Raw genomic sequence first — 26930 nt, forward strand, 5'->3', positions numbered from 1 at the left:
ACATGAATTAATAGCCACCGAAAAGATTAATTAGCAAAAAAAAGCTGTGAAAGTGCAACAGTTGTCAGCTTTTTTGTTTTAAATTGCCGTGAGCTATGTTATTATGACAGACAGATTTAACAGTATTGGAGAAGAGTTAAAAATAGAACACCATAGGAAACTATGAAATTTGCCTTATGTCGCGCCGTACTACCTTATGTGTTTTTGTAGTTCTGAATATCAATTCCATTGATAAAAGAGATGGAGGCAAACTCTACTAATGAATTCCAATTAAATTTATTTTTAACGGAGCAGACTAGAGCAATCCATAAGTACAATTTAATATTATAGTGCCGTGAAAAATTTGATAAAGCATTTTTGGCTCGTACTAAATTCATAAGCATTATAAGCAACATATTGGGCGCAGTAAGTCCTTAAAGATCCCCTGGAGCCCACTTGTTGCACCAATCGAGTGCAATAAGCGCGCGTTATTGAAAGCACGGTAATGATACAAACAATCAATGACAACGCGACAGACTCAAGACCGAGCCACGGGACGGGTAAGAAGACATATCTCTACAAACCAAAGAATCACAAGATCTGAGCACATGCAACTTGTGTTGACCATTATTACAGGGATCTCAGTGCCTTATTAGACGTATAACAGACGTCTTCTATATCTTCAAAACTTCGTATTGTTTACAGTGTTGTTCTACTAGACTCATTTTTTTGTTCATTTCCTGATCACTATAAAAGTTCATTCTTATTTTGACTATCGTCAACCACGGTTTGTAAGTCCCGTGCCGAAGGGTATGTGGAAGGAGGTGTACTGCTATTGGTTATGCCATACCAGTACATCTGTCATTACGCTTTTGTTGACCAAATGCCATCTGCCGTATCTTTGTTCTTATGAATAAGTTGTTGCCTATCGAATAAATATTCAATGGTTTAGTTTTTTAACAGTTAAGTGCTAGTGTACAATTTTTAGTGTTCTGGCCAGATCTATCCATATTTACCAGTTTTTGTATTCTTTAGCGGTTTTTATGTCTTATTTTACTGATTCTTAATGGCTAATGGAAGTTCGATTAAAAAATTTTAGAAAATTTTATAGACACAAAAAAGTTTCCATAGGGAAATTTCCAATTCTTCTATTTTTCATCAGGACCAATTTCTCGTCACCTGCTTTTATTAGGTTAAATTCAATGTTTAGTCAAGACATTCATGCAGTTTCTCCAATGTTTTACTCGTCTTATTGGTCTATTTTCGCTCTATTAATAAGTTCATTTGTCGAAAACCAGTCTTTTAGTATGTGCTGCATAACTGCGCAGCCAATCATACAGACGAGGGTGATAATCAAATTAAGCTTATGACCATTTTGGTTAATAGCTATGTTGATGTACTCGAAGTTGCCCGAATCCGAAATTTTACTTATGCTCTCACTCTTTATTGTTCCGACCCCTCTTGAGAAAAGTAGAGTGAATTCCGTGGTTTTTATTCACATTTTCCGGAATTTTTGCCTAAATTTTTGTCAATTTTGCTGAAAGTTATTAGAATTTTAAAAAATAGTGTCGTTGATTTTATTTTTGAACACAAAAAAGTATCGTTGATTATTTTGATTTAATTTTTTTGTCAAAAATTTGGGCTAAATATTTCAAAATTCAACCTTTTTCATTAAAAAAAAAAATAGAAAAAACTAAGCATCTTTAGTCTTTGATTAAATTTGTCGGAAATACACACCCAAACAAAACTAATACATTTTTTGTAGAATCAAAAGGGGGCTATTCCTACTTCAACGTCTGTTAAGAGTCTGTCATAATTAAAATTTTGCCGTTTTTTTGCTAACTTTACTCGTTGAATATCAAAAACGCAGAGTTTCCAACTAACAAAATAGCTATATCTATAATCTTCAAAACATTAAGTGTTTCCATTGGACGATAAGCATTAGCAGGGTTAGTTTGTGGCCAACCTTGGATTGTTACAATCCAAAAAGAATTTGGATCGTAATCAGTCGTTCTTTTTTTTTAAAAAAAAATGATCACTTTATTTTTTTTAAAGAACAGAAAATATCAAATTAAAGCTCAGAAGTGATAGGTCCAATTGGCTTCCTAAGCAGTTCCAAGCTAATGCATTTAGTTTTTTACCTGAAAGTTTATGGTCGTTTTGACTTTTACAAATAATTGATTTCTAAATGAATAATGTCTTAATGAATATTTCCTCTGTTTTTTTTCCTGATTTGGTCGAATTGTAGCTTAGTGTCAGCAAAGAAAGAATTCTTCTCTCTTTCCACTGAAATAAAATTTAATCTCTATTGCGGTTTTTTGTCTTAAGTTATTGTTTGTGGCTTTGATACTACCAGATTTCAGATTTTTTTTATCATTTTATATTTGACTGTTTTTCACGTTTTCTATTTTTGTCACATTATGACGTTATTGACAGTTCTAATATCACATTATTGGCGTTCAAAGTATGGCAGAATTAAAATTATTAGAATCCTCAAAGATATAGATTATCGTTTTAACGGCTTCGACACTTCTTTCTTGAAGAATGTAATTGAACTTTTTAATTTTGTCTTTAACTGTTGTTTTTGCTTTGTCGTTTTAGTCGTATGAAATTTCTTGTATAATTACAATTTTTATTGGCATTTCAAGAAAACCTATATGAGCCAATATTCTGATATTAATAGATAGCTGATGGCTTTCATGACTTTGAAAACAAGAATTTTCCAAAATAAAGAAAAAAAGTTCTTAACGTCGCATTTTTGTTCGTTTTTTTGTCTTTTTGTTACCTAGTCCCGTTAATTGCCGGTAAAATATAAGTCTATTGGTCTAAGGAATGACGTTATTGGTGTCAAGGGAAGGTGTCAAAGGGATTGGTATGACAAAATCTAACAGTTTTATGGAGTTTGTTTTGACCTTACTGGCTTCGACATCGGTTTTTCACAAAACAGAAATTTAATTTGATTTTGTCAGATTCAATGTTAGTTTTATAGACACAAGAAATATTCTGATTGCATGTCTCAAAAGTTTTCTTTGGATGAATTATGAACCTATTTATGTATTTCATTTTGTAATTAATGCATTCATGTCTTTGGAATTAATTTGATTTCGAAGAAAATCAAATGTATTACTTACTTTTGCCCCTTTTATTCTTTTTTGTCTACTTGTTCACAAGTCTTATTAGCGGTGTTTGGAGAAGGCGCAATCGAACATATTCTGAGGGCCAAAAAATGGCTTTACGGCTTGAGGCTTCGACAGCATTTTCTGGCAAGTTTTAATGGAATTTTTGTTTGTTGTCATTTTGTTGTTCTTTTTAGCCGCATAAAAAACTGAATAAGAACATTTTTAATGCCCTTCTATAGAAGCACTGGTAATCTTATCCCTTTGGGATATTTACTTGATTTCTAATGGTTTTCATTACTTTGAAATTAATTGTATTTAAAGAAATTAAGCGAATTTTTAAACTTTGCTGTTTATGTTCTTTTTGTCTAATTGTTACCAAACCATTTTATGGACTGCTCCTATATGTTTTCTGGTGATTTATAGGTTATTTTGCTAAGTTTCAGTTTTATCTAACGGTTTATTGACTTTGTTATTAAGTTTTGTTTTTTAAAACTGACAAAGGTTTTGATGTAATTAATGTTTGTTGTTGTTGTTTGATTTTGCTGTTCCTCTTAACTCGCTTTCCTAATATTGGCATATCCCATCAGTCTAGTGCATCATTATTTACTCTACTGAGTTATTTCCTTTGGAGGCTATCTTTTCGTTCATGCTATTTTTTTTGCAAAATACTTGGGTTTTTTTGGGGGTTTTTGGGTTTATTGGGATTCCTAAAAATAATTTTTGGGGTTTTCTATCTGTTCCTCATTTGGTAGACAATTATGCCAAAATTTTGGATGAGCGGGTTCGGAACCTTATGTGCAATCGCACATTACCGAGCCTCCTTGTTTTTTAACTTTGCAGTGGAAAAATAATAATTTTGATTTCTTGAAACTTCCTATAGTAAACAATCAGTTTGCCACAGAGACCACAGTTAACTCATATAAATAACGCTAATGAAAACTTTTTTAAAAAATAAAAGATGTAACAAATATAGTAATTGACAATCGCCGCACATGTACAACTAAATGCAATTTATTAAAAGCAAATTCAACTGGGCATCATTCATTGTTGATATTACATTATCATTCATTATCGTAATCATCCGCTTTCTTTATATCACGTTGCTTGCTGAGTTTTTATTTGATGGTTGTTTTAGGCAATCTACAAAATGGTGGGCTCTGTAATGAAAATGCCCGAAGACGAAGCAACGCCGCAAAAGCGAACTGATAAAATATTTAAACAAATGGACAAGAACTTAGACGGCAAACTCTCTTTGGAAGAGTTCATCGAGGGAGCAAAAAGCGATCCATCAATTGTCCGTTTGCTTCAGTGCGATCCGAGCGGAGGCGGAGCACAGTAAACATTAGTGAACTTATTTCACTCTTCAACTTAATTCACACATTAACTACATTCACCCATTAACTTGTGAAACTATTCACACCTCATTTTATGAACTGAATATTGGAAAATTAATTCACACCTCTAACAGCAACGCTTTAGCGCAACTTAGTTAACGATGTCTATCTACATAGTGAACTTAATTTCAGTTTCACTACTAAATGGAATAAAATTTATTACAAATTCTCGGGATTCCAGTATTTTCCGCTGATTTTATTACATCCTAACCTGTGTCTACTAAAATTTTTAACCGAGCTGTTCAGAGTAAAAAATTTATATATTTTTTATGGTCCTGTAGAGAGCTATAATAAAACAATGAAAACTTAGGTATAATTTGCGCAAAAATACTGCTGCTGAATTATCTTCTTTGTCAATTTGATATTTCAATGTTCAAATATATTTTAATTTTTAACATTTTGTATCTTTCAGACTCAAATTATATATAATGCCGTCTCTTCTAATAACGGAAATATAATTTGTGTTCGTTTCATCACGACGCCGTGTCAATTTAAAATGTACATTTATCTTGCATGCTGATTATTTTTGATGCCATCTAGTTTCAACTGTTAGCAATCAATGTGCATTTCAATTCTTTCGCTGTTCAATTGTGCGATAAGCTAACTGACAAAACATGCCTTTGATAAAATTCTGTCAACTTTCCCTTATTGTTTCAAAGATCAAATTCCGAAAAATTTCATTCCATATATATTGTTCCAAACGATTGCTTTTCGACACAAATTACTAATCAAGTTGTCAATGTTCTCTGTCATATAAACTATGAACAAATTCAAAATTAGACTTAACTATTTTTGTTCAGCTTCTTAAGATCAGACAAAATTGGAGATTAAATCGAAATTTGTGTTTTTTCATCAATCTTTTCCTACTGTTAGTTCAACTGCACACAACATGAAACTGCCGACTTTCAGTATTTGCATACATGGGAAATTTGAAAAATTCTTGCTATCCATTATGTTCCTACAGTATGGAAAACCGTCCCATATGAATTAGTCTCATGTGAATATTCACGCTCGTGTGATGAAAAACTACAGGATTTGTCGTGCGAAAGAGCGTATGAGCCAATTAGCACTTTTTAAAAGAATATTTTTTGCAAGCTATTTTTTAGTGGTTGCATTGAAAAGCCATGAAATGAACACGAAATTAATAATTTTGATGAACGTTTGTTCCAGTTGAATGTTGAAACCCATAAAAACAACATAGACTGGACTTGACCGGTTTTCTGACCTTTGTCTACTGTGTATTTGGCATTAAAGATTTCCCAGCAAAACTTAATTAGGTTGAATCAGACTCAAAAGAAGTTGAATATGAAAACCAAAAAGAAAGATCAACAAAAAGCCAGACGTTTTTGAATTCCGTGACATAAGTGTGGTATTCCCTATAAGAAGTAAGTTCCTTCACAGGTGGTGACCATGTTTTGGGGTGTAGCCAAAAAATAATGAAAAATGTGTTCCTGACGCTGATTCAGTCGATTTGGCAACAAAAATTGTCAGAACACGATGAAAAAGGATATTTAACAATTCGTTATTGTTTTAATTTGTTTTTACGTATTTTCAAAAGCAATTCCGGTAATATAACGTATTACACACAAGATTTTTTTATTTGAAAAGTTATTCCATGGCCCATAAATTCTGAAAAAAAAGAGATCAATTGAAAAGATTTTAGAAAATTGACAAACAATTTGTTCAAAGTATATATAGCGCACTCAAGAACTGTAGGCCCAAAACGCTTCGTTACTATTCCAATCTCTGTGGGCTGTCTTCTTGTCCAAATCTGTTTAGGAACTTAAGACCGTTCTGCCAATGATAAGTTGATGCTATATTGGGTCTTTTCAGTGATTAGAACCACAGATATTACTTGAGAAACCAAAAAAATGGTAACGCGGGCCACCTGATTTTTGTCACATAATGTTTTGAGCCCTCGTTTTGAGTGGGTGGCAGCTGCGCCTCGTAAATAAAATATTTTCAACATGTTGAAAGTTTCTATGCTAAAGAAACAGAACAGGCGAATGAAACTACAAATTACCGTCGTGACAGTTTCAAAAGGATTGTAATCTTTTATTAGTTTTTCCTTGTTGTCCACTCTAAGTATTCTTCGTGTGAATTAAACAAAAAATCACACAATTTTTTTGGGGATAACCTGACATTCGAAAAAATGCACGATTATTTGATAAATTTTGCAAAATTTGTGGGAAAACAGCCCAATTTTTTGGATAATAAACCATTGTCTCGTGTAAACACAGACAAAATTCCCATTTCGAAACACACAAAAAAAGTAAAAAATTCGAAAACAAATTCTGCGAATTACGTGATTTTTCGTGTGATTTCACACAAACTTTTTGTTTAATTTTTACGCGATAATGGGTTTTTGCACACAAACAATTGGGCTGATTTCAGACAAAAATTAGTTTGAAACACACACAAAACCCTTAGATTAATCCCGACAGAATCGTGTAATTTCATCCGATTTATCATGTGATCGGGCCTTTTCTTGTGCGTCATTTTCCCCGCAAAATCGTACAATAAAACACTATTTTTATTAATTCACACGGGAAATTTTTAGAGTGAGCCACATGATCAAGAAAAATGAGACGCGTAGCAGCCTGATTAGATTATTGAGACTGCAATATACAACATGGTGGTAGGGAGTGAAGACCCTAAAGAACTAAACAACGTTAAAATTCTGAGTTGACAAAAAAATCGGCTTAGAGCTGATTCAGATAAGTAAACGCTGTAAAATAAAGGCAAAAAGACTATTACTGGAACTCCACTGTTATGTGAAGTCGACGCTAAATTCAACGCAATTTTGTGTAAGATTTACGCTTAGGATCACAAAATTTTTTAACGTCCAAGCTTAATAAAGCAATGTTTTGTAAGATCTGCGCTAAATTCAACACAAAATAAAGCAAGATTGACGCTTAAAAGCCCAAATTTATGTGAGAAATACACTGAATTCTGAGCAAAATTATGTAAAATCTACGCTTAGAAAGGCAAAATTATGTAGGACAAGCGGTAACTAGCGTTGAGAATTCCAAAATTTCACTGCAATTTTTGTTAATAATTTTTGCGTTGAGCGCTATGAATTTAGAGACATAAATTTGACGCATTCAACGCAAAATTATGTAATAAAATTCTTTGACTAGGGATCTAAAAAGTGCTCATAACCTTTAGCAAATACTTGTTATCATTGTTCTCAATTGAAGGAACTCAAACAGTTATCCTGTAAAACAAACCAAAGCCACAAAATTGTTCAAAAAAATCAACTGAGCGGTTGTTAAGTTTCAGCAGATAATTTTTCTAATAAATTTCTTTTACTTTTGGATTTCGGATCTACGATGAAACCAATAAAAATTTCATGTGAAAAATCCGAAATTAATTTCTTTCACATAGAAGACGAGCAACAACTATCCATCTGTGTTAAATCAATCAACGTTCAAAAAAAACAAATCATGATATGAAAATTGAATGAAGCCAAACCAAAATTCAACCATGAAAAAAATTCAAGAACTGAATAGTTTTTTGTTACTCCTTATAGAATTTAATTGGGAAGGTATAAGGAACACATCAGTTTATCTTCTTTCAGTAACTCTCTGAATTGCAGTCATTAGGTGCTTATGATAGAAGTTAAAAACGAAAGAAATCTAGATAAAAGTAAAGTTCTGAGAAGGCACGGAAAAATTTTAGTTTACTCCTATACAGAAAAATCCAGTTTTGAAAAGCTCTAGAATTTTTAAAATTTTGCTAAAACATACACTAGTTGAATATTTTCATTTAATTTAAGCGTATGTTGTATTTGTTAAATTTTTTCCATCTCCTGAAAGACCGAGAAAAATTTAACACAAGTCAACACGACAGATTAAAATATTGAATTTAAGATTAGGCAAAAAGGCAGTACAAAACGGCTGAAACTTTCTCCAAAATTATTCTTTTTTGCGCTGATTTGAAAAATTTAATTTTTTTTGTTAGGAAATGTGGAAGAAGAGTGTAGGCCTGAAAACTGAGAATAAACCCAGAAACTGAGAACCTAGATGACTAGCTCTAAAAAACTGCGTTCTTCTTAAAGTTGTCAAGTATAGCATCCAAGCTACTGGGAGAAACAAATGCAGTATAAAGTGGCAAAGTCTTCCTAATTTGATTTAAATTGGTGTGAAAGATTTTCTGGGTAAAAAATAAAAAACTGTCAAGGGATCATTAATAATCTCCTCAAACATTTATTTCATTAAAACAATTTAATGTCGATCGATTTTCTCTCTAAATTCAATACATTTGTAAACGTTTAAAAGAGCCCCCAAAAGTGCGAACAGGCTGACCGGGTTAAAGTCTTAACAAAACGAGGTCACTAAAACTGCTGTATACCAAAATTGCGTTTTACACCTGGTAACAACAAAGTGTTAGTTTGACTTTTCTAAAAAATCATAGCTGCTGCCACTTATACAGAAGTGAAGTGAAAGAACTAATACTTGTGAAACTCCGCATGGATCTGATTCCACACACTTCAAAGTTTAATAAAAGTAAGTGTGTGTGTCGCAGATTGCTGTGAACAATCGGATAATTATTGCCTGAGCTTTGTTGTGAGCATAGAAACCGGGTCCAGCTCTTGTGGGAAAACGGGAGCTCTAGCTTGAGCAGAACACTAGAGATTTTAGTTGAAGTAGGGTTGGCTTTGAGAGAACTAGGAAAATCATTTTCACATGAAAGTCCAGTCTGCCTAACCGTTCAATCTTACTTGAGCAGTAAAATACTGTGTCTTGCTAACGTGAAACTTGTAATATATCTCATCAACGATTTTGTTTTGAAAGCTTGAGTAACTTGAGAGAAAGGAAAATAAAGAATCACTGTTAGCTGAACGTAAGGGTGAAAAAATTTCCTCTTCTTTGACCAGACGAACGACTTATAATCAGTTCGTTAAAAGTATGGGTGGTGAAAGATCCAAAAACCTAAAACCTAGGTGGTTCAAACCAAAAACCTAGATGCTATCTTGTCTCTATGGCTTCGGCCCCAGTAACTAACGAAGGACATCTGTTTTGACCAACAATTCAAGTCCGCTTTCGGCAAAAAAAAAGGTTCTCCTCTGTGAAATGGGTTCTATTCTAAAACCGAATGTACCCCTTAGATTCGTTTATAAACATAAGCAGTGAGCAACCTATTGGGGCACAAATTTTGGTTTGAATAACAGCAACTTGAATTATTGAGTTATTGACGAAAACTCAGAAAAAATTGTTTGATTATTTAATTGGAACTTACCGAGTAGTTCCAGCATTTGATTTTATTATTCAGCAAAGCTGAACGATTAGTTATTTGGACTAATAAACCAACGTTTCTTGCAACGGTAATTTACAGAATAGTGGATATAAAGTTACAGAAGCGAACTTTACAACTTATTATCCCGACAGCTTGTAAACAGCTAAAAAAGAACTGGGCGGTATAAAAGTTTCCTTACTGATAGGAAAGCAGCCGTTACAAAAACAATGGTTAGGTTTTGGCAGATAGAGTCAATCATAGCAAAAGAAACGAACATTATTACGGTAAGTTAAAAATCTAACCACTTATGGTAGCAGTTTCGACATAATTCAGCAAAATTAAACAAAAGTTGAATGATATGTACGGAATAGCGAAGAAAACAAAGAACCTAAAACAACGGAGCAAAGGAAGAATTAAATGTTCTTGGTCTAAATTACAACTCAATTCCCATTTGCTATGTTAGTACATGGGATATTTGAGAAATTTGTAAAATTATGTTATATTCAAAAGCTAGGAAATTTTAAGGAAAAATTTGTAACCGAAGTTTGAAATAAAGATTAAGAAACTTGGAGCTTGAAATCTACATTTTTTTGTTACCCAATTTCTATTTTTGTTGACTGGTGTGATTCCTATTTTTAAGGCACACGTGCCGTCCAATCTTCTCCGTGCTGGCCAAAAAAACCATTCAACTGAAACTAAACAGCAAAAAATATCAACGGTGGTCAAAATTCTATAAGAAATCCGAGTTGGTGGAGTTTGATGTTACAGATGCGATACAAATATGCATACCAAAAACAGTCCACACTTCATTTACAGACACTGCTGTGAACATGCAAAAATTGACTCTCCGAAAACAGCTGAAATTAGCCCTAACCGAGGCAACCTCGGAACCATGCGACTATTGGAAAAACTTTTAGAACAAACAAATAAAAAGCATTTACCTTTCGCAACGTCAAAAAACGAGAAAAGCTCCAATAATAAAACTTTGTTTAGAAGGCTTGATTGTTGAATCAGGGGCAATTTTGACAATCGGTTCAATGAGACAAAAGCACTTCAGGAGCGTTTAAGGTGATTTTAAAGGAAACAAGGAGTGGATGATTTTAAAGCCTTCAAAAAACAAATGCAGTCTAGTAAAATATCGAACGATTCCAGATTTCTTTCAGACAATGCAAAAGGTGGTGCTGTATCAACATCCGATAAAAAGAGGATTATCATTGGGAAAAAATTGCGCCGTACTCAATTTTCTACGAGAAAGCACCCATTTAGTCAAAAATATAAACTTGAATACGTCTTACCTGACCTGAGAAACCGGGATTTGGCGTCCCAGCTTTCTTTTTTTGGAGCAAATGAAGGGCTCTAAAATTAAACGTGCCGCAATGAAAACAAATGGCAACATTGCTTTGTTGCGGGCAAATTGAGACAATTTTTGACATCCTCAATAATCGATCTCAGCAAAATAGTGGAACGTTGCAACCAGAATTGCCACCTTAGAACTAATTTTCTCGAATTTTTGTAACGCTTGTCCTCTGATTGCAGGAGATAAGTGTTACAAGAAATATAAAAGGCCCAGGAGTTGGACCAGTTGGAATTGGCGAGGTTTCAGAAAATACATATAAAAGCATTATAGGTAAACAATATCTCCAATTAGTTGGAAAACGTACAAAAGTGCCTTGGATAGAAGTGTGGAAATTAACATGCTGTCATGCAATCCACCGAAGTTTTCCTGAAGATCGTTCTGAAACTATCTTTCTGTTTGATGCCAGAAACTTTTTTTAACCGCTTGAAAGAGATCTGGCGCTAAAAAACAACAAAAAATTTCTCTCGGTTTTTGCGGCAGTCAGAAATTCTTATAGAAAAAAATCGGATTTTTTTTGGCATTACGGTTTGATATTTTTGAATGCCATCATGTTCTGGAATCAACTTTTGCTTCTGATGAAAATCGCAGCAATTGTAGAAAACAAAAATCAATGAACTTTGACAAAGTTGCTACTTCAGCAGAGCTTTGGTGCAACGGAAGCATGCTTGGACGCAGTTCTTGAGATAGTAGGTTTGTGTCCTCTAAACTCTAAATCTTAAACAGTATATGGAGCTAGCTAATCCCACAATTGGGTTGTTACAATTGGTAGAGCTTAGATAAGTGGTTCTTGCCATGTGTTATATGTACCATTGGTTGAGTTGGCTTTTGAGTTGAGTGGAAACAAATCGTTGGAGAAGGAAGTACTGTTTAAAACCCCGCTTTTGGTATATCAAGCTAACAAAATCGCTACTTCAGTACAGCACTGGTGCAACAGTGGAATGCCTGATCGCGATTCTGGAGATAGTAGGATCCAGTCCTCCAGTCTCTAAATCTTGAGAAGCATTTGGAGTTGGTTAAGACGACAGTTGGGTTGTTACAATTGAGAGATGTGATTCCAGATGATTTTGAAAAAATAGCAGAGCCGCTGTAGAAACTATCAAAACAAAAAGGAACAATTCTCTTGGAGCTAAGAGTTTGAATCAGCAGTTGAAAAACTAAAACAAGCACTACAGATTGCAACAAATTTGGGTTATTCCAAAGACACGTACCCTTATGCACTAAACACCGAAGTCTCTCTGTTTGGCATTGGTGCAAATATTTGCAAAAACAACAATGGGGTGAGATATTGGGTACTCAAGCAAAACGCTCAGCAAAAGTCAACGAAACTACTTTGCGACAAAACGAGAGCTTTTTGCGATAGTATTATTTCACTCAACACTTCAGAAAGTATCAAAAATAGTCTTTTGGGACAAAAGACTTTAATTGTTACCGATCATAGGGCCCTCATTGGTTATATAGCTTTCAGGAAGCAGACGGATCATTGGCAACATTGATAGAAAAATGGGGCAGTTTGTTTTCGAAACCAAACAGGAAGCTGGAAAAAATCCATCATGCCGAATGTTTGTCGAGAGTCCCACAGGCTGAAGAAGAATTCAAATATTGGGATCAAGTAAAACACCAATTAAACACAAACACCCAAAAATTCTGGTCCATTGGGCTAGGAAAATGTGGAGCAACTAGTTGAACATCACAAAAAGGCAGCCGGACTTATTATTCTGCGAAACTGTATTGAGATCGGGAAACATCCCCAAAAGGGAACTTGGCGGGAGCATCCAGGGCATTTTGGAAACTCTGGAATGATTTCACAAATTAATGAAAAGAAAATGATTTAAATAAGAGAAGCAAACGTACTGCCGAATGTACCAACTTATCACAAATACTTATTCAGAGATCTCTTTTAAATAATATCCTATCTTACCTTCACCAACATTGTGAACATTTTGGTATGAATTATACATTTGTTAGGGTTCAAGAGCAATTCTACTGGCCTGGCAGGCAAAATGATATTCACGAGTGGGTAATTTCATGCGAAGTATGCTGTTAAAAGAAGTCCCCATACCACAAACGCATACAGGGTCTGAAAACTTGGAAAACAGGTCAAACTTTTTGGCAAGTTGCCTTGGATATTAAGTCATCTTTACCCTGGTCAGAAGGAAACAAATACACTTTGTTCATTGGAGATCAGTTTACAAAATGTAATGATGCAATTCCCATAAGCAACCAAGGAGGCTCAACAGTAGCTAAAGCCTTTGTAAACCTATGGGTTGCTAGAATTGGTTGTCCGGTCAATCTCCATAGTGACAAGGGCAGAAATTTTATGTCAAGTTTTTTCAAGAACGTGATTAAAAATTTCGGAATGAACAAGTCATCAACAGGAATTTATCATCTTCAAGGAAACGCTATGATAAAGCGTACTAATCGCACAATCGGAGAAAGTCTTGTAAAATATTTGGGTGAGCATCACAACACCTAGAGCGACTACCTTCCGCTAGGAATGATGGCGTACAGAATATCATTTCACTCTGCGACAATGTATAGCCCCTTTCACCTCCTTTTTGGACAATCATGTGCACTGACAATTGATGCATGTATCAAGCAATACAAACCAAAATCTATCCGACCTTTAGTGATTATGTTGGTTGCTTGAAAAATGAAATAGAAACTAGTCATGAACGGCGACGAGAAATCATGGGCGTGGAGCAAGAAAGTCAAAAAGCTTACTATGACCGTAGATTATTTGGACTACAATATGAAATAAGTGATTTAGTAATGGTGTTCAACCCCGCCATAGAAACTGATCAGACAAATAATTTGAACCTTTCTACAGTGGAACACAAGTAATACAGGAAATAATCAATTATCTTTACTTTGATATTGAAGGTGTGAAGTGAAAACAAAAAAAAACAAAAATGGGTCCACTACGATTGACTCAAACGTTTTAACAGTAGAAGTGGTACCAACCACTGAAAAAAAGAAAATTATAATGCAAAGAGCGAACCAAGAAAACAATACCAAGAAATGATTTTGCGGAGGATAAGGATTTTGTGGAAAATGAAGTAGTCACTCCAAAAATGAATGATACAGAAAGAAGATAACTTATTCCTGAAGAGAATAATAGTCAAATTAACCATTGTAATGGAACTCAAAATGAGACAGTCAGAGAGCAAGTTTTGAAACACCAAGGGCTGGGATTTCAAGAGAATCAATAATTAGTAACACAAACAACAAGTGCCGAAGCAAAAAGATACCTGCTCTCAAAGCAGCAGCACGAAAGAAGCGGTATAACCTGGTGGAAACAACTTGAAGAAATGAAGGCGAAGAATTTCAAATAGAAGCTCGGCTTCTACTTTGCAGAATTCTACCAAACTACGATATCAAACAAGAAGTTCGTCGGGAATAACAAGACCACGGAAATTGAAAGAACATAGTTTTAACAGATAACGATTCACAGGAAAAAATTGGTAATGACGTATTTTCAAAAGAAAAAGGTGATACTAAAAAATACAGAGGGTAAGGAACTCACATTGTAACGCGCAGCTGAATTAGAAACTCCTCCATTTGGTTATTATATTAGGTTTTTCACCATCCTTTATTATTGTGGATTATGACTCTGAGAACATTCTGCAGACGCAAAGTTTTGCAGTTGTCTGAACGGACCAAATTCGGAACGTCAGATATCAAGAAGAAGCAGGTAAACCGCGGAGAACACATCTACTCTGAGAACAGCATGAGCAAATTAAAATACCGCATAAACTGTAACTGTGCTGAACGATTTGGGCTGATATGACGATGCATTACACCTCAACGAGCAGACACAAATAAATCGAACATTTTACAATTTAGGAAAATTTTTCTGCAAAAAACTATGGCAGCGGCAAAAAAAGTGTTGTTACCGGGACACAGTGACTTTGATTTCAATGCTCCTTAAAAACTTAATGGGATGTTTGGTGGCAGAAACGACTCAGAATCGGTTCAGAAGGTATTCATAATACTAAAAGGTGAAAAACAAAAAAGTAAAAACATGATAAAAGCTGAAATAGTCATGGTAATCGTATTCACTCATATCAAGGAGATACGTTTTAATTAGTCTCGGTACAATATTTGTTTGAACAAAATACAAAACCAAATATCTTTACGATAGTTAAATTTTCGAACTCGGCAACAGGAATGATAGTCAACGCTGAAAACAATGGTATTCGACCAGCAAATTAAACGAAAAAAAATTGTAGTTCAGCTAAAATAACAATACCAAACAGGTAGAAGATCGTCAAATTTTTGAAATAATCCACAAAAACTTATATTACACATATGAATCCTTGAGGATCCATGAATGTAATTATTTACCAATAGATATATTTGAGACAGATCTCAGGAACAAAAAGCTAGATCGACTCTTTGTGTGGAACTTTCCAGATATGTTCGAAAATTTGAAAAAAATAGAGCTATTGAATTGTCACAAAGAAAAACTACAGTGAAATATGATTCCAACTACACCAATAAATTCAAAGAAACACCAAATTCTTAAATCAACAAAACGCTCTGGGAATACACGCGGAAAAAGCTGCAGAAGTCTTTTATGTCAACATGTGCGCTACAGTTGTTGGCAGTGTCATAGAAAACTCATTTTGTACCGAAGGAGTACCAGTTAGGGTGTCTTCTGACAATATTTCAGAGGGGATAAGATACATGGACACCATTTCTAAAGTGTTCTACAGAAATTTTAGAAAAACGAATTTCAACCCTTTGTAATCGAACGCACTTGAGTTCAGAACGGAACATGGATTACATATGGCAGACAACAAGGACTAATTGATTAGCTCAATGAGGTTACCAATCACAAAATTATCGTCAATTGGTCAAGTACTGCTCCAATGGAAGGGCTCTTCAATGATGATGACATTGAAATTAGCAAAACAGCCCGAAAGTTAAGACAACCCGGAAAAACAATGAGAGTACAAGAGGTTTTCCTGGGACAATGGGCTTATATGAACATGACACCGTAGAGTATTTCAACATGGAATCCACGGGCAGCAGTGGCACGAACTCTTAATTTTTAATTACTTTGGTAGTTAAGTGAAACAAATCTGTCATGTGGCCTGGGAAGTCAACATAAGTTCGATGACTATTTTTGTCGGCTTAAAAATCATTATTGTGTCATGCGTGTGTTCCTGTCAATCGATATGCTACGCAGTGCCACCAATCTTGTAGTTGCACTGCAACCCGTTAATCCAATGAGTGATTTAGGGCATTTAAATTATCTCAAATAGCGTTCTAGGGAACAAATTTTGACAAGAAAAAGGTCCACAGTTGAACTGTGCGACTCTGACACAAACCTTGTAGTTTTAGATGCAAAAAAAGCAAAATTTATTCCCAAAATAGGCAAAATTAAAATTGATACGCTCAAATATTTGTATTTTGTAAAACGTAGGAGTGACAGAACCAAAAGTTGGCCAGTACTGCTATTACCTACCCAAACTTGATGAAGTGAAGTCAATCGTCAGGCATAGAGTTTATAGGAGTGATGGATTGACGTCCAATAAAAGATATGTAGTACCCTTGACGCAGCTTCAACCACCCAGTATTATGGACAGAGCTCCAATCAGTCGGATGGAACTGAATGAGCTGCAGGCAACATTTAAGAGCAGCAGAAAAGTATAAACAACAGCGAAATGCTGGGAACTGCTGGGTCTCAGCTCAAAGAAGAGCTTCAGCAGATAGATCTAGATGATCAAAGGTTACACGAGCAACTTCAAAAGACGAAAAAGTTGTTGGCAAACGCTGGGATTCGGCGGGAGTCCTACGGGAGGCAGGTTGAAAATTTGAACAGAGAGTTTGAGAATGCGAAAACGCAAGCAGAAAGCAAAACAAGGGAATCTGCTGTTCTGCTAGATGAGCGCGATTGTTTAGCACGGGAGCAGGAGAATGTCGAGGAGGATATCAGAAAACACTGAAGTAGGGTGAAAACGGAGCAGACCTCAAGAAATGTCATCCAGAGAAGGCTGGAGGCTATAAATGCATAAAGCTTTTTTCAGTCGACCACCCAATTTATAAGAGCTGCTGTTCCTGCTTCAGGGGGCAACAACCACCACATTTCTGAAACACTACAAAACGTTATCTTTGCTGAGTCACTAGGACAAGGGTGGTCCGCAGGACCTCTTCAAGATTAGTTTGCAGGCAGAGAATATGATGGAGGACTAGAAAATCTGGAGTACTCATAATAATTAGGGCATAGTAAAAACAGAAGAGTATTTGAACTTTGGACCCTGAGTGAGTGGATTACTCATTTTTTGTGGGGAGGCAGTGCTTCAACCCCTATGAACAGATAATACGACATGCTTGTAAATTACAAACTGCACACACCAGTCGCAACTTTCATAATTATTGAAAAGCAACAGAAACAGATTGTAATCAAGAGTAAACCAGATATCAACAGAGAGGGCAAAACCATCATAAATAATGACGGGATCATCGCGGATTTCGAATTTGATGGGATGCGTTCGTTTTTGGCGGGATTTGTCAAGCAGGTAAACTTGTTATCAGTTAGTTTAATTAACAGGGACCAATGCAGGTAAGAATAACCATGAAAAAAATCCAAACCGATTAGAGAAAATGGTAAACTTAAGCTCAACTCATAGCTCCAGTTGCTTTTCTCAAGCAGTAATTCTTCTTCACTTCCACCTGCGTAACAACTCTTTCATGCGTTTAATCTTCAGAACACGTTTTAGTTCTGTAACATTTGCTCAATTTTTCTAATTATTAATTTAAATAAAGTCTTTGACTTCAAACATTTTCTTAGATTACACCAAAAAGCACAGTGCTTTAGAAACTCCAACCAAAACCGTATCAGCATAAAGTGCACGGATTTTATAAACGTTTCTAATTCTTATTCAAATTCTACTTTATTTTGATTGCTGTTTATCACATCTACTTTGATAATCAGTTTTGATGCTTGTCACTTGTTTCACACTCAGCTAAAGATGAAATTAACTGTAGGATGGAAATCACTCAATCAGTTACACATACAATGCTTCGATTATTTTGGATCGTTGTTTTTATACCTCTATGTATTGAAAAATGTTTTCCGTAAATGAATTTTGTGCCAATGTCTGATAAACTAATGCAAGTAATTATCACCTAAAAACTGGTTTCTCATTTATTTCATTCACTACATTGCGATTAGTTGCTGAATATTTTTGTTTCAGAAGAATTTTTAGTGCTGTAGAATTTCAACTTTGCTGAGTAGTTTTCTGGTAGTGTTGTCTAATTAGTTCTGCAATTAAAACGCATGAGACATGACGAGACAGGGGACAACATTGCTGAGATCAAGCATGGCGTTTGCTATGACATCGCAGTTGAGCTGACTCTTCAGTTAATTCAAGGCAAGTGCTTCTTTTACGAAATTTCTAGCGCTGATAAAAACTCACGACTGGACATTAAATCGACAGGCTTGTAGGGGTCCAGGTTTAGCCTTTGTTTCTTGGACGCCAAGATTTTTAAACTACTCGCCTAGTCGTGTCCGAAAAATTCCGTAGAAGCGTACAAATATCATGGGTCGGTGAATAACATCAATAATGAGCAACGAATACTTGTCAAGAAGAGTAGTCTCGTTCCGCTCGTGTTTTTCTGCATGGCGCAGGACTGACCGCAATGCGCTTTATAAGACAACTAGCCAGCAAAACTGAGGAAGAGAAAAAGGAATCATACTCGTACGCAATAACATATATACGCTCGAGAATATGTTTGCTATCCTGTGCAGCGCGCCATATGTCTCAGAGCTTGCGGTGGTTCCAAATTTCAGACCCACATTGATTGTTCATGCAGTGCCATAGTGTGGGAGGGGAGACTAGATTCGTAGAAAATTAAACTGTATAGGAATTCATTTCTTATGACGCAGCTCTGAAGAGTAGTAGTAGTAAAAATATAATAGACTTCAGGGCAAGTTCCTTAGGTGGTTTCTACCTTTCGCAGTCCGAGTTTTAAGTTTGCCGCAGCTTTTCAAAGATATTTCGGTTTTTACATCTGCTTAAATGTCTCTATATGAATTTGTCTTGTTGTACCTCCTTTCACTATTTGCCTTGCCTAGTGCCTTGCCTTCCTAATCATAAACAATGCAGTAGTCTCTCAAATTATGAAGAAATTCAATTCTCATGACGCAGGTCTTAAGAGTTAGTGCCTTGTCTTCAAAATTATAAACGATGCAGTATTGCCTCATAGTAGGGGATCTATACTCGTCCATTGGATTGTTCTTCGCGGCTCTGCCATTAAAACATTAACATAAGAGACTCGGAGATTTTTTCTGGCTGTGCCCCCCAGGGATTTGGAAAAATAATTGGAATTGAAATATTTGGCAATTAATTGATTGCACTAATTGATTGGTGGCTCAATTTAATTGCAAAAATTGGTTAGAACGTTATACTTTAATCCCAATTATTGGAGAAAAATTAAACATTTCTTCCAAGTCACAATCTTGGAACTAGACAAAGTTTCCTGTGTAATGAATTTCTCACAGTTGGTACGTTGTTTCAGATTTTAATATTGCGAAATTTATCAATTTAGAAAGATGAAAGATTCAGATATCACTATTTTCCTGTATCAATACTTCTTAAATCACCATACAACCTCTTTACCGTCACCATAAGCCCATTTAGTTGCTGATGACGCCAATGATGGACACAAACTCGCAAAGGCCCCCCAAAACGTAGCGAAAAAACAAAAATTTTAACAAAAGTTTCTGGCATAGACTGCCAAGAAACGCCGATAAGACTGACAGAATTCATAAAAAGAACCTTCACTGGCGGGTAAATATCATATTACTGAAAAAAAAAACAAAACAGGACAAAAGTTTGTTAAATTTTTTGATGAAATTCTAATACAGTTTGCAGAAAAGGTTATCTATGAAAAAATATAACTAAGCATTCCGCTTTTTCCCCCAGTTGTTTCTCTCCTGCGTAAATTCGACCAAAGACGGGTCGGTTACGACGACCGTTGCCCGACTCCTACAGTTGTGGTGCCAAGGCCGCGTAACGAGCTTTTTCGGGAAGCTAGAGCTATGCGAAATAAAATTCTTAAGATCCCTAAAAACCGCAAAATTGATGAATTGCTACAATTCAATAACTTCATGAAGACCTCGTAAAAAGGTATAAAACAGCATCCTTGAAAACACATGGCAGACACTGACCGTTCGGTTTAGACGCAAACGATTGGAGACGAGTTTTCACTTGTCTCAAAGAAGCTTCAGCGAACATAGCGTAAACGGTAGCCAAAATCACTTTTCGTCTGGCAATTGAAAAAGTATCCAAAAAAACGCTCGAACTGTAAAACGACAACGCATGAAGACAAATCTCCTTAAAGAAACACCCCGGTGTTCGTCCCCTTTGCGTACGAGAAGTTATTCGCCGCAGCATAGACAAATGCATTATTAAGCGTATCGAAAACAATCTACGTTTCTTTGGCGGCAACACACAACTTTGCCCACGCCTAAAAGGCTGGATTGAACACGCAATTTACACTCTGTGCTCGCAATATGCAAAATCCTGAAAATAAAACTGTCTCATAATAGACACCAAAAACGCCTTCTACTGCCTAACCGCATTTTGGCAGTTGAAAACATTAAAAGAAATTGAACCGCATTGAGTTTTGTTGTTCAAAACGCAGGTTCAGCCCAGTCGGATATATATGTCGCAGGTAAAACACTTCAGTGTCTGGAGGGCACAACTCGAGGGGACCCCATTGCTATAGCTATGTTTGGAATAGCCACCCTCCCCTTGCTGAGGTTTGTCCAGAATACGCAGGTGTCGCAAAAATTGTACGCAGACGACGGCAGTGCAGTAGGACGCTTGATGGACTGACTTTCGTTCTTCAAACAACTAACTGAACAAAGTAGCTTTTTTGGGTACAGCGTGAACGCCCCGAAGTGTCAATTAATAATAAATGAAGTGTCAAAGTTCTAAGCTCTTTGATTGTTTGAGGGTACAGCAGTTGAAATTGTTGACGTTTGCCCGCTCTTTAGGATGTGTACTAGTCAATGAGAAAGCGTATGAGACCTTTAATGTAACCACAGCTAGAAAGTATGCCAATTTGTTCAAAAAATTAAGGCAAAAACGTCCCCTCAAAACGCTTACGCATGCCTCACAAGAAGCGTGCAACAATTTCTTGTCCAGGGCAATGCCAAACTCACGGAATATCTTTGCCGACGCAGAAGTCAACATCAAAACGCACGATCTACCGTCGTTCGTTGACTCTCCGGTGTCTCAATCCGCACGGCGATTGTATTCGCTACCAACCAGGGAGGTCGGACTAAACATCGCGCAGCCAATAGATTACGAAACGGAGATACGCCGCATCGCTGAACGCATGCGTTCCTCTCGAAAAGGAAATGGAGCAAATGCTCCTCTCGCCCAAGATTGCATAACACACGACCAACTTAGAGACGGACTTTCCATTAGATATAACATTGAAGCCATGTGGTGAAAAGTTTACCCTATCACAAGCTCTCCACTGTATAGACACATGAGACACAACGAGACACCATTGCTAAAATCGTGCATGATACGCAGGACCGTCCGCAACGCGCACTATAAAACAACTAGCTAGCAAAATGGTTGAAAAGGAAGACGAATTATACTCGGACGCAATGACGTACATACGCACGAGAAGTTTTGCTCTTCTGCACAGCGCTATCAAATGTCTCAGAGGGCGCCGTGGTTCCTAACGGCCGACCCACATTGTTAGTTCTTGTAGTATCATAGTGCGGGAGGGGAGACTAGATTCATAACAAATTAGCTTATATAGAAATTCAATTCTTTTGACGCATCTCTAAAATAGTTGTAGTGCCTTGTCTTTAAAATTATATATGATGCAGTAATTTTTATGTTTCCTCATGACGCAGCTCTGAGAGAGCTATAGTGCCTTGTCTTTAAATTATATACGATTCGGTGATGTCTCTTAGTGGGGGATCACTACTCATCCATTGGATTGTCCTACGCGGCTTAAGAGCAAACCCCCTTTATTTTTTCAGATTATAATTTGCTTAACCTTCTGATTAAACCAAGGCAATCGTTTTAAAAACTACGGAAAAAAATATTGATAGAAAGCCATATTTAATTGATCAATAGTTGCATGTTTTGCGAATTAAATTTACATTGTTTATATTTCACTTACATTTTTCTTAGCTGCTGTTTGATTCCTACGCAGCGCAATTCACTCTGAGAGGCTGCAGTGGTACTAAACGTGCAACTGAGGTTGATAATACCTATAGTGTTGTTGTGCGAGAGGTGAGGCGACTCTTAATTAGTGTAGTTTTATTTCAACTTTCCTTCGCTGCGCTTAGAGTTTAACATATTTATGTAAGTTTAAAAAACAATGTTTATTTGCAGAAAATTTAAATACGCTGCTGTGACGTTTTTTATTGGGGCTCTCCCTGTTGCGTCCATTGGGTGGATTGATTGTCCTTTTTCTCTAGCCAATTAGTTGCACCGGGTTAAGGAACACTTGAGGCACAAATGGAAATAATCCAGACTGAGAGAACTTTCGCCAAACGTCTGCTTGTTGTCTTCTGCTGCCAATTGTTTTGCGATTGCCGTCTGTGCAGAAATACCGGTATAATGGTTTTAACATAGACGACTGGGATAATAACAGATCCCCGCAGAACACCAAATCGAAAACAACATTAGAATAATGATAGTTATTAAGTCCGATTGGTTGCTTCAGATCTTTTTGCTCGTCGAGTCTGCACTTGAAAATGGCTTCTCCATCTCAAAAGACCAATGATGCTCTTCTGGAAACAGATTACTGCCAGTCACCAAGTGGGCAAAGTGTTTCTTATGTTTTGAAGCAGTCCCTAGCTGAAAACCAAGCTACTGCTATCGGAAGCCCGAAATTGGCGTCTCCTTACGCTTCAAAGCAGGTATAATAGTTGTGCTTCGAATTGGAAAAATATTCGACTTTAATGAAGAACTAACCATTTAGTGAAGTGCTGAATGCTATAACCTAAGACAGCGTTAACCAAAAAATCCATTGAAACTAAATTTGAGGCCTATTTTGTAGGGTCTATCCCAGACTGAAATAAACCAGAAGATGGAGAAAACCACAGCCAGGCGAGAGATGCTAATGGAGGACATTAAGACCAAAAGGCGAGAGCACTCAGATCATGTTAACCAAGTTAGGCGTAGCCTTGTCGAAAAAGAGCTGACTGAACAGGAGCAAAAAATGAAACAAGTTAGTCTGTTGCGGTCAATTATTAAAATCGGCTCTCAAAGGTGAAATATAAACAGATAAATTGTAATTTTATTAAGAATAGCTCAATATATATAAATAGGTGCTTTCCTCTCCACTTGTTATTTATTTTTGTGACTGGGCCGTCTTTACACTGTCTGGAGGGGAACAGCTTGGAGTGCAGCATCCGGCTACTAAGTGCTACTCATCATGCCCTATTTTTCGACCTACATCCATCGATGCCGGATGGTGTACACGGCCCTTTATTGTAAGAATAGCTCAATTCGCCGTCTCCCATTGTCGAAGTTTTCAGTGGAACCTTAGTAGAAGAGGTGATTTTTGTCTCCAATCGTCTAATAAATTTTATTCTTCCGACCCACTTTAATGGAGGAGGAACTATATGCTTAACTGGGTTTTTTGTTCAGTCGACTCTGGACGATCGATGTATTCTTCGTGGAGAGTTGTGATTGGTATCATTAGAAAGCCCGTACAGCGGAGAATATTGACTTGAAAAATTTGAATTCCGTTTGTTTTTCAGACAATTGAGGTTTAAATTCCGTAAATTTTAGAATGATATCCGTTGTTTTTGTTCACATTTTCCGAAATTTTTGCGCATTTTGTTTTCAATGGTGTTATTGGTTTTGCCATTAAACACAAAGGAGGGCTGCTGACTCTTTTGAACCGCAAATTTTGGCTCATTATTAGCTAAACTTAACAAAAGGCGGCCTTTTCATCAAAATAGCATCAAATATATTTTTAAGCCCACTTTTTTCTAATTTACCGGAGGTACAGACCTCAAATTTGGTAAGAAAAATTTTGTGTGCTCTAAAAAAACTGGTTTTACTGCCCGTTCCTATCAGAGTGTTCTGGAATCACTTTTTGCTGGTTTTTTGATATCTTAAATTAATAATTATCCAAAATGCATTATTTATTTTTTGGTATTTTTAAACTTTTCGTGCCAAGTTATCTTTTTCAGTCAAAATTGGAACCATTAACTTACTACTAAACTTGCAGCAATATTGATTTTCATTTGTTTTTTTTGTTGCCTTGTCTTTTTATCAGCATATTAAAATCCCCATTGGCTTTCAAAAACGTGATTGAACATGTAGATCGTTTTAGTGGATAGCGTATGGTTTTAACGGCTTTGAAACCGTTTCCTTGCAAACAAATAATAGAATTTTTGATTTTGGCCTGTATTTGTCGTTCTTCTTATATTTTCATTAGTTTTTTTGGATTTTGACAGATATCAGTAACTTCTTCTAGAGATATTAAGAACTTATTTAATAGTTTTGTCCAATAGCTTATGTTATTAATGACCTTGATAAGATGTTTTTGAAGTATTTGATCGACTTTTTAAACTCTGCCCCCTTTTTGTTCATCTTTTTGAAAATTTGTACGTTAGGCTCATTAATGGCTTGTTCAACCATTAATGGCTTGTTCAATAAGACAACAAAAAGAAAATAACCGCTAGCAATCACCAGAACCATAAAGGCAGACCAACAATTAGGCAAACATAAAACAATGAAATAATGTTTCCTTCAATAAACAGTGGTTTATTGAAGGAAACATTATTTCATTGTTTTATGTTTGCCTAATTGTTGGTCTGCCTTTATGGTTCTGGTGATTGCTAGCGGTTATTTTCTTTTTGTTGTCTTATTTGCATACTCCTCCTAAATTGAGGGCCCCTTGATGTTCAGAAAAGATCAAACTGAGTAATAAAATATTCAATTTATAGCTTGTGCCTTTGAAGGCTTCAGCAATGTTTGCGTAAAGCTGCTTGTGAAATTTTCAGTTCTACCTGTATTTGGTGTTTATTTGTAGTTTTAAGACTAAATCTCCACTAATGTGAGGTACAATTAGCTTCCTATGCAGTTGCAAGTTGATCTATCCATTTTTTACTTTGGAAAATATTTGGTTTAAAAAATTTGAACTATGCTAATTTTTGAACTATGCTAATTTTCTAATCTTTCTTCTGTCAAGTGGGTTCTTCAATTTAATTTGTGGCTCTGATACTATGAGTTTAAAAAAAATTTCTAGTTTCGGAAAATTGAGTTTTTTTAAATTTCTTGTCATTAATAACGGTTCCCATTGAAGGTGAAGATGGGAACAGTTGAAAATGTCTAATATCTCATGGTTTTCTCGGCTTCGACAATGTTTACTCTCAAAGTTTAACTGATTTTTTTTGTTTCTGGCTGTATTTGTCGCTTTTTCTGGATAAGGACACGTCTCATTGACTTGGGTGTGTGCAGGTATGAACGGTACCTATGGAGGCTTAATTGAGTTTCTTTTGTTTTCATCTGACAGCTACTGACTTTCATGACTTTGAAATTAATTGTATTTTAACAATCTGAACTTACTATTTAATTTAGCCCTTTTTACTTTTTTGTGTGCTTGTTTTCAAGTTCTTATAGTCACATAAAGATTGTCCCATAGCGTTCTAGTGAATTGCAAGTTTATCTGTTAATAGCCGCCGTGAACTTCCTAACTTCTATTATTTAGGTGCTCTCCATTTCTTATCCGCTTTAACTTTTGATTCTCGTTTCTCCTTTTACAGAACTTACGACTTCCACGCTTTGACTGCTGACTAACCTCAACCACTGTTTGAACTGAATGCATTTTAATTTCTTTCTTTCATTGAAATACGCGTGTTTTTAATATGGTCAAGGCAAGAAGAGCAAAATCAAAAATTGGATAAACGATAAAACTCTCACGTTAAAGGCACTATTTATTTTTCTTAAATTGTTACCGTGTCTCATTAACGTCAGGACCCACTTGCTTTGAAGTAAAGTATAGGTTGACTTGCTTAGTTTAGGCTTTAAATGATGCTATTTTGATTTTGTCCGTTATTTTGTTTCTAAAAACGATTTCGAGTTTTATCGTAATTAATGCGTTTGTTTTGTTCTTTGTCTTGTCTCGTATTCTTATTAATGGCAGTTATCTGGGGCTATCCAATGTGTTTTTTTATTTATCGTTTTGCATTTGAGACAATTGTTTTTTTTAATAAAAACCAATTAATTTTGAACAGTGTGTATTTTAAAAATTTTCCTTGTCTTCCTCATATGGCAGACAATGAAGTCAAAAGTTTTTAGAGTGGCTTGGAACATTATGTGCTAACGCACATTACCGAGCCTCCTTGTTCAAATCTCGATTAAATTCTATCGTCAATCTATTCCCTTTTATAATGTTCAACTTCTAAATTTAATCTCTACTTCGCACCTGCTTGTTTTTTTTTCACTACTCATTTATCATGCACGTTTATCTCACTTTTGCGCAGTCCTTGCCATGTTGAAGTGTGATAAAATTAGAACAATACTGAATATTTAATGTAGTCTTTTTGGGGTTTTAATGTCAATGCTTGTAAACGGAGGTATTAATTGCATTAGTTGGGGGTCGATCTTTCGTGGATCAGTGGGTCACATTCCGGGAACATACGATAATCATCGCATGGCTGTTGGTTATATTTAGATGAACGTTATAATTTATAACAATACTTAACTAAAATTTTTTGTACTGAGTAAATATTGCAAATAGGCTCAGTTAAGATAAGAATTGGCTGAGTAAATGACGCAATGATGTATTAAAAACTTAGCAACTTCGATTACATAATTTACTGGGCCATTTATTATGCCA

The 26930-nt window shown here is 35.7% G+C and overlaps 2 protein-coding genes across 5 annotated transcripts in view; both read left to right on the forward strand.

Moving 5' to 3' along the window:
* LOC142339343 (neurocalcin-like) overlaps positions 1–5278 on the forward strand; it is a 30099-nt gene extending 24821 nt beyond the window's left edge. For all 3 annotated transcript variants that reach the window (XM_075389325.1, XM_075389328.1, XM_075389326.1), the window contains exon 5: positions 4234–5278. In XM_075389325.1, the coding sequence (XP_075245440.1) occupies positions 4234–4437 (204 nt within the window). In that variant the 3' untranslated portion in view covers positions 4438–5278. The remainder of the gene's footprint in view (positions 1–4233) is intronic.
* LOC142339968 (uncharacterized) overlaps positions 1–26930 on the forward strand; it is a 293075-nt gene that overhangs the window by 264476 nt on the left and 1669 nt on the right. For both annotated transcript variants that reach the window (XM_075390342.1, XM_075390341.1), the window contains exons 2-3: positions 22795–22992; positions 23133–23303. In XM_075390342.1, the coding sequence (XP_075246457.1) occupies positions 22828–22992; positions 23133–23303 (336 nt within the window). In that variant the 5' untranslated portion in view covers positions 22795–22827. The remainder of the gene's footprint in view (positions 1–22794; positions 22993–23132; positions 23304–26930) is intronic.

This window comes from Convolutriloba macropyga, chromosome 5 (assembly GCF_964194025.1).
Source record: "Convolutriloba macropyga chromosome 5, txConMacr16.3, whole genome shotgun sequence".
Taxonomy (NCBI): Eukaryota; Metazoa; Xenacoelomorpha; order Acoela; family Convolutidae; genus Convolutriloba; species Convolutriloba macropyga.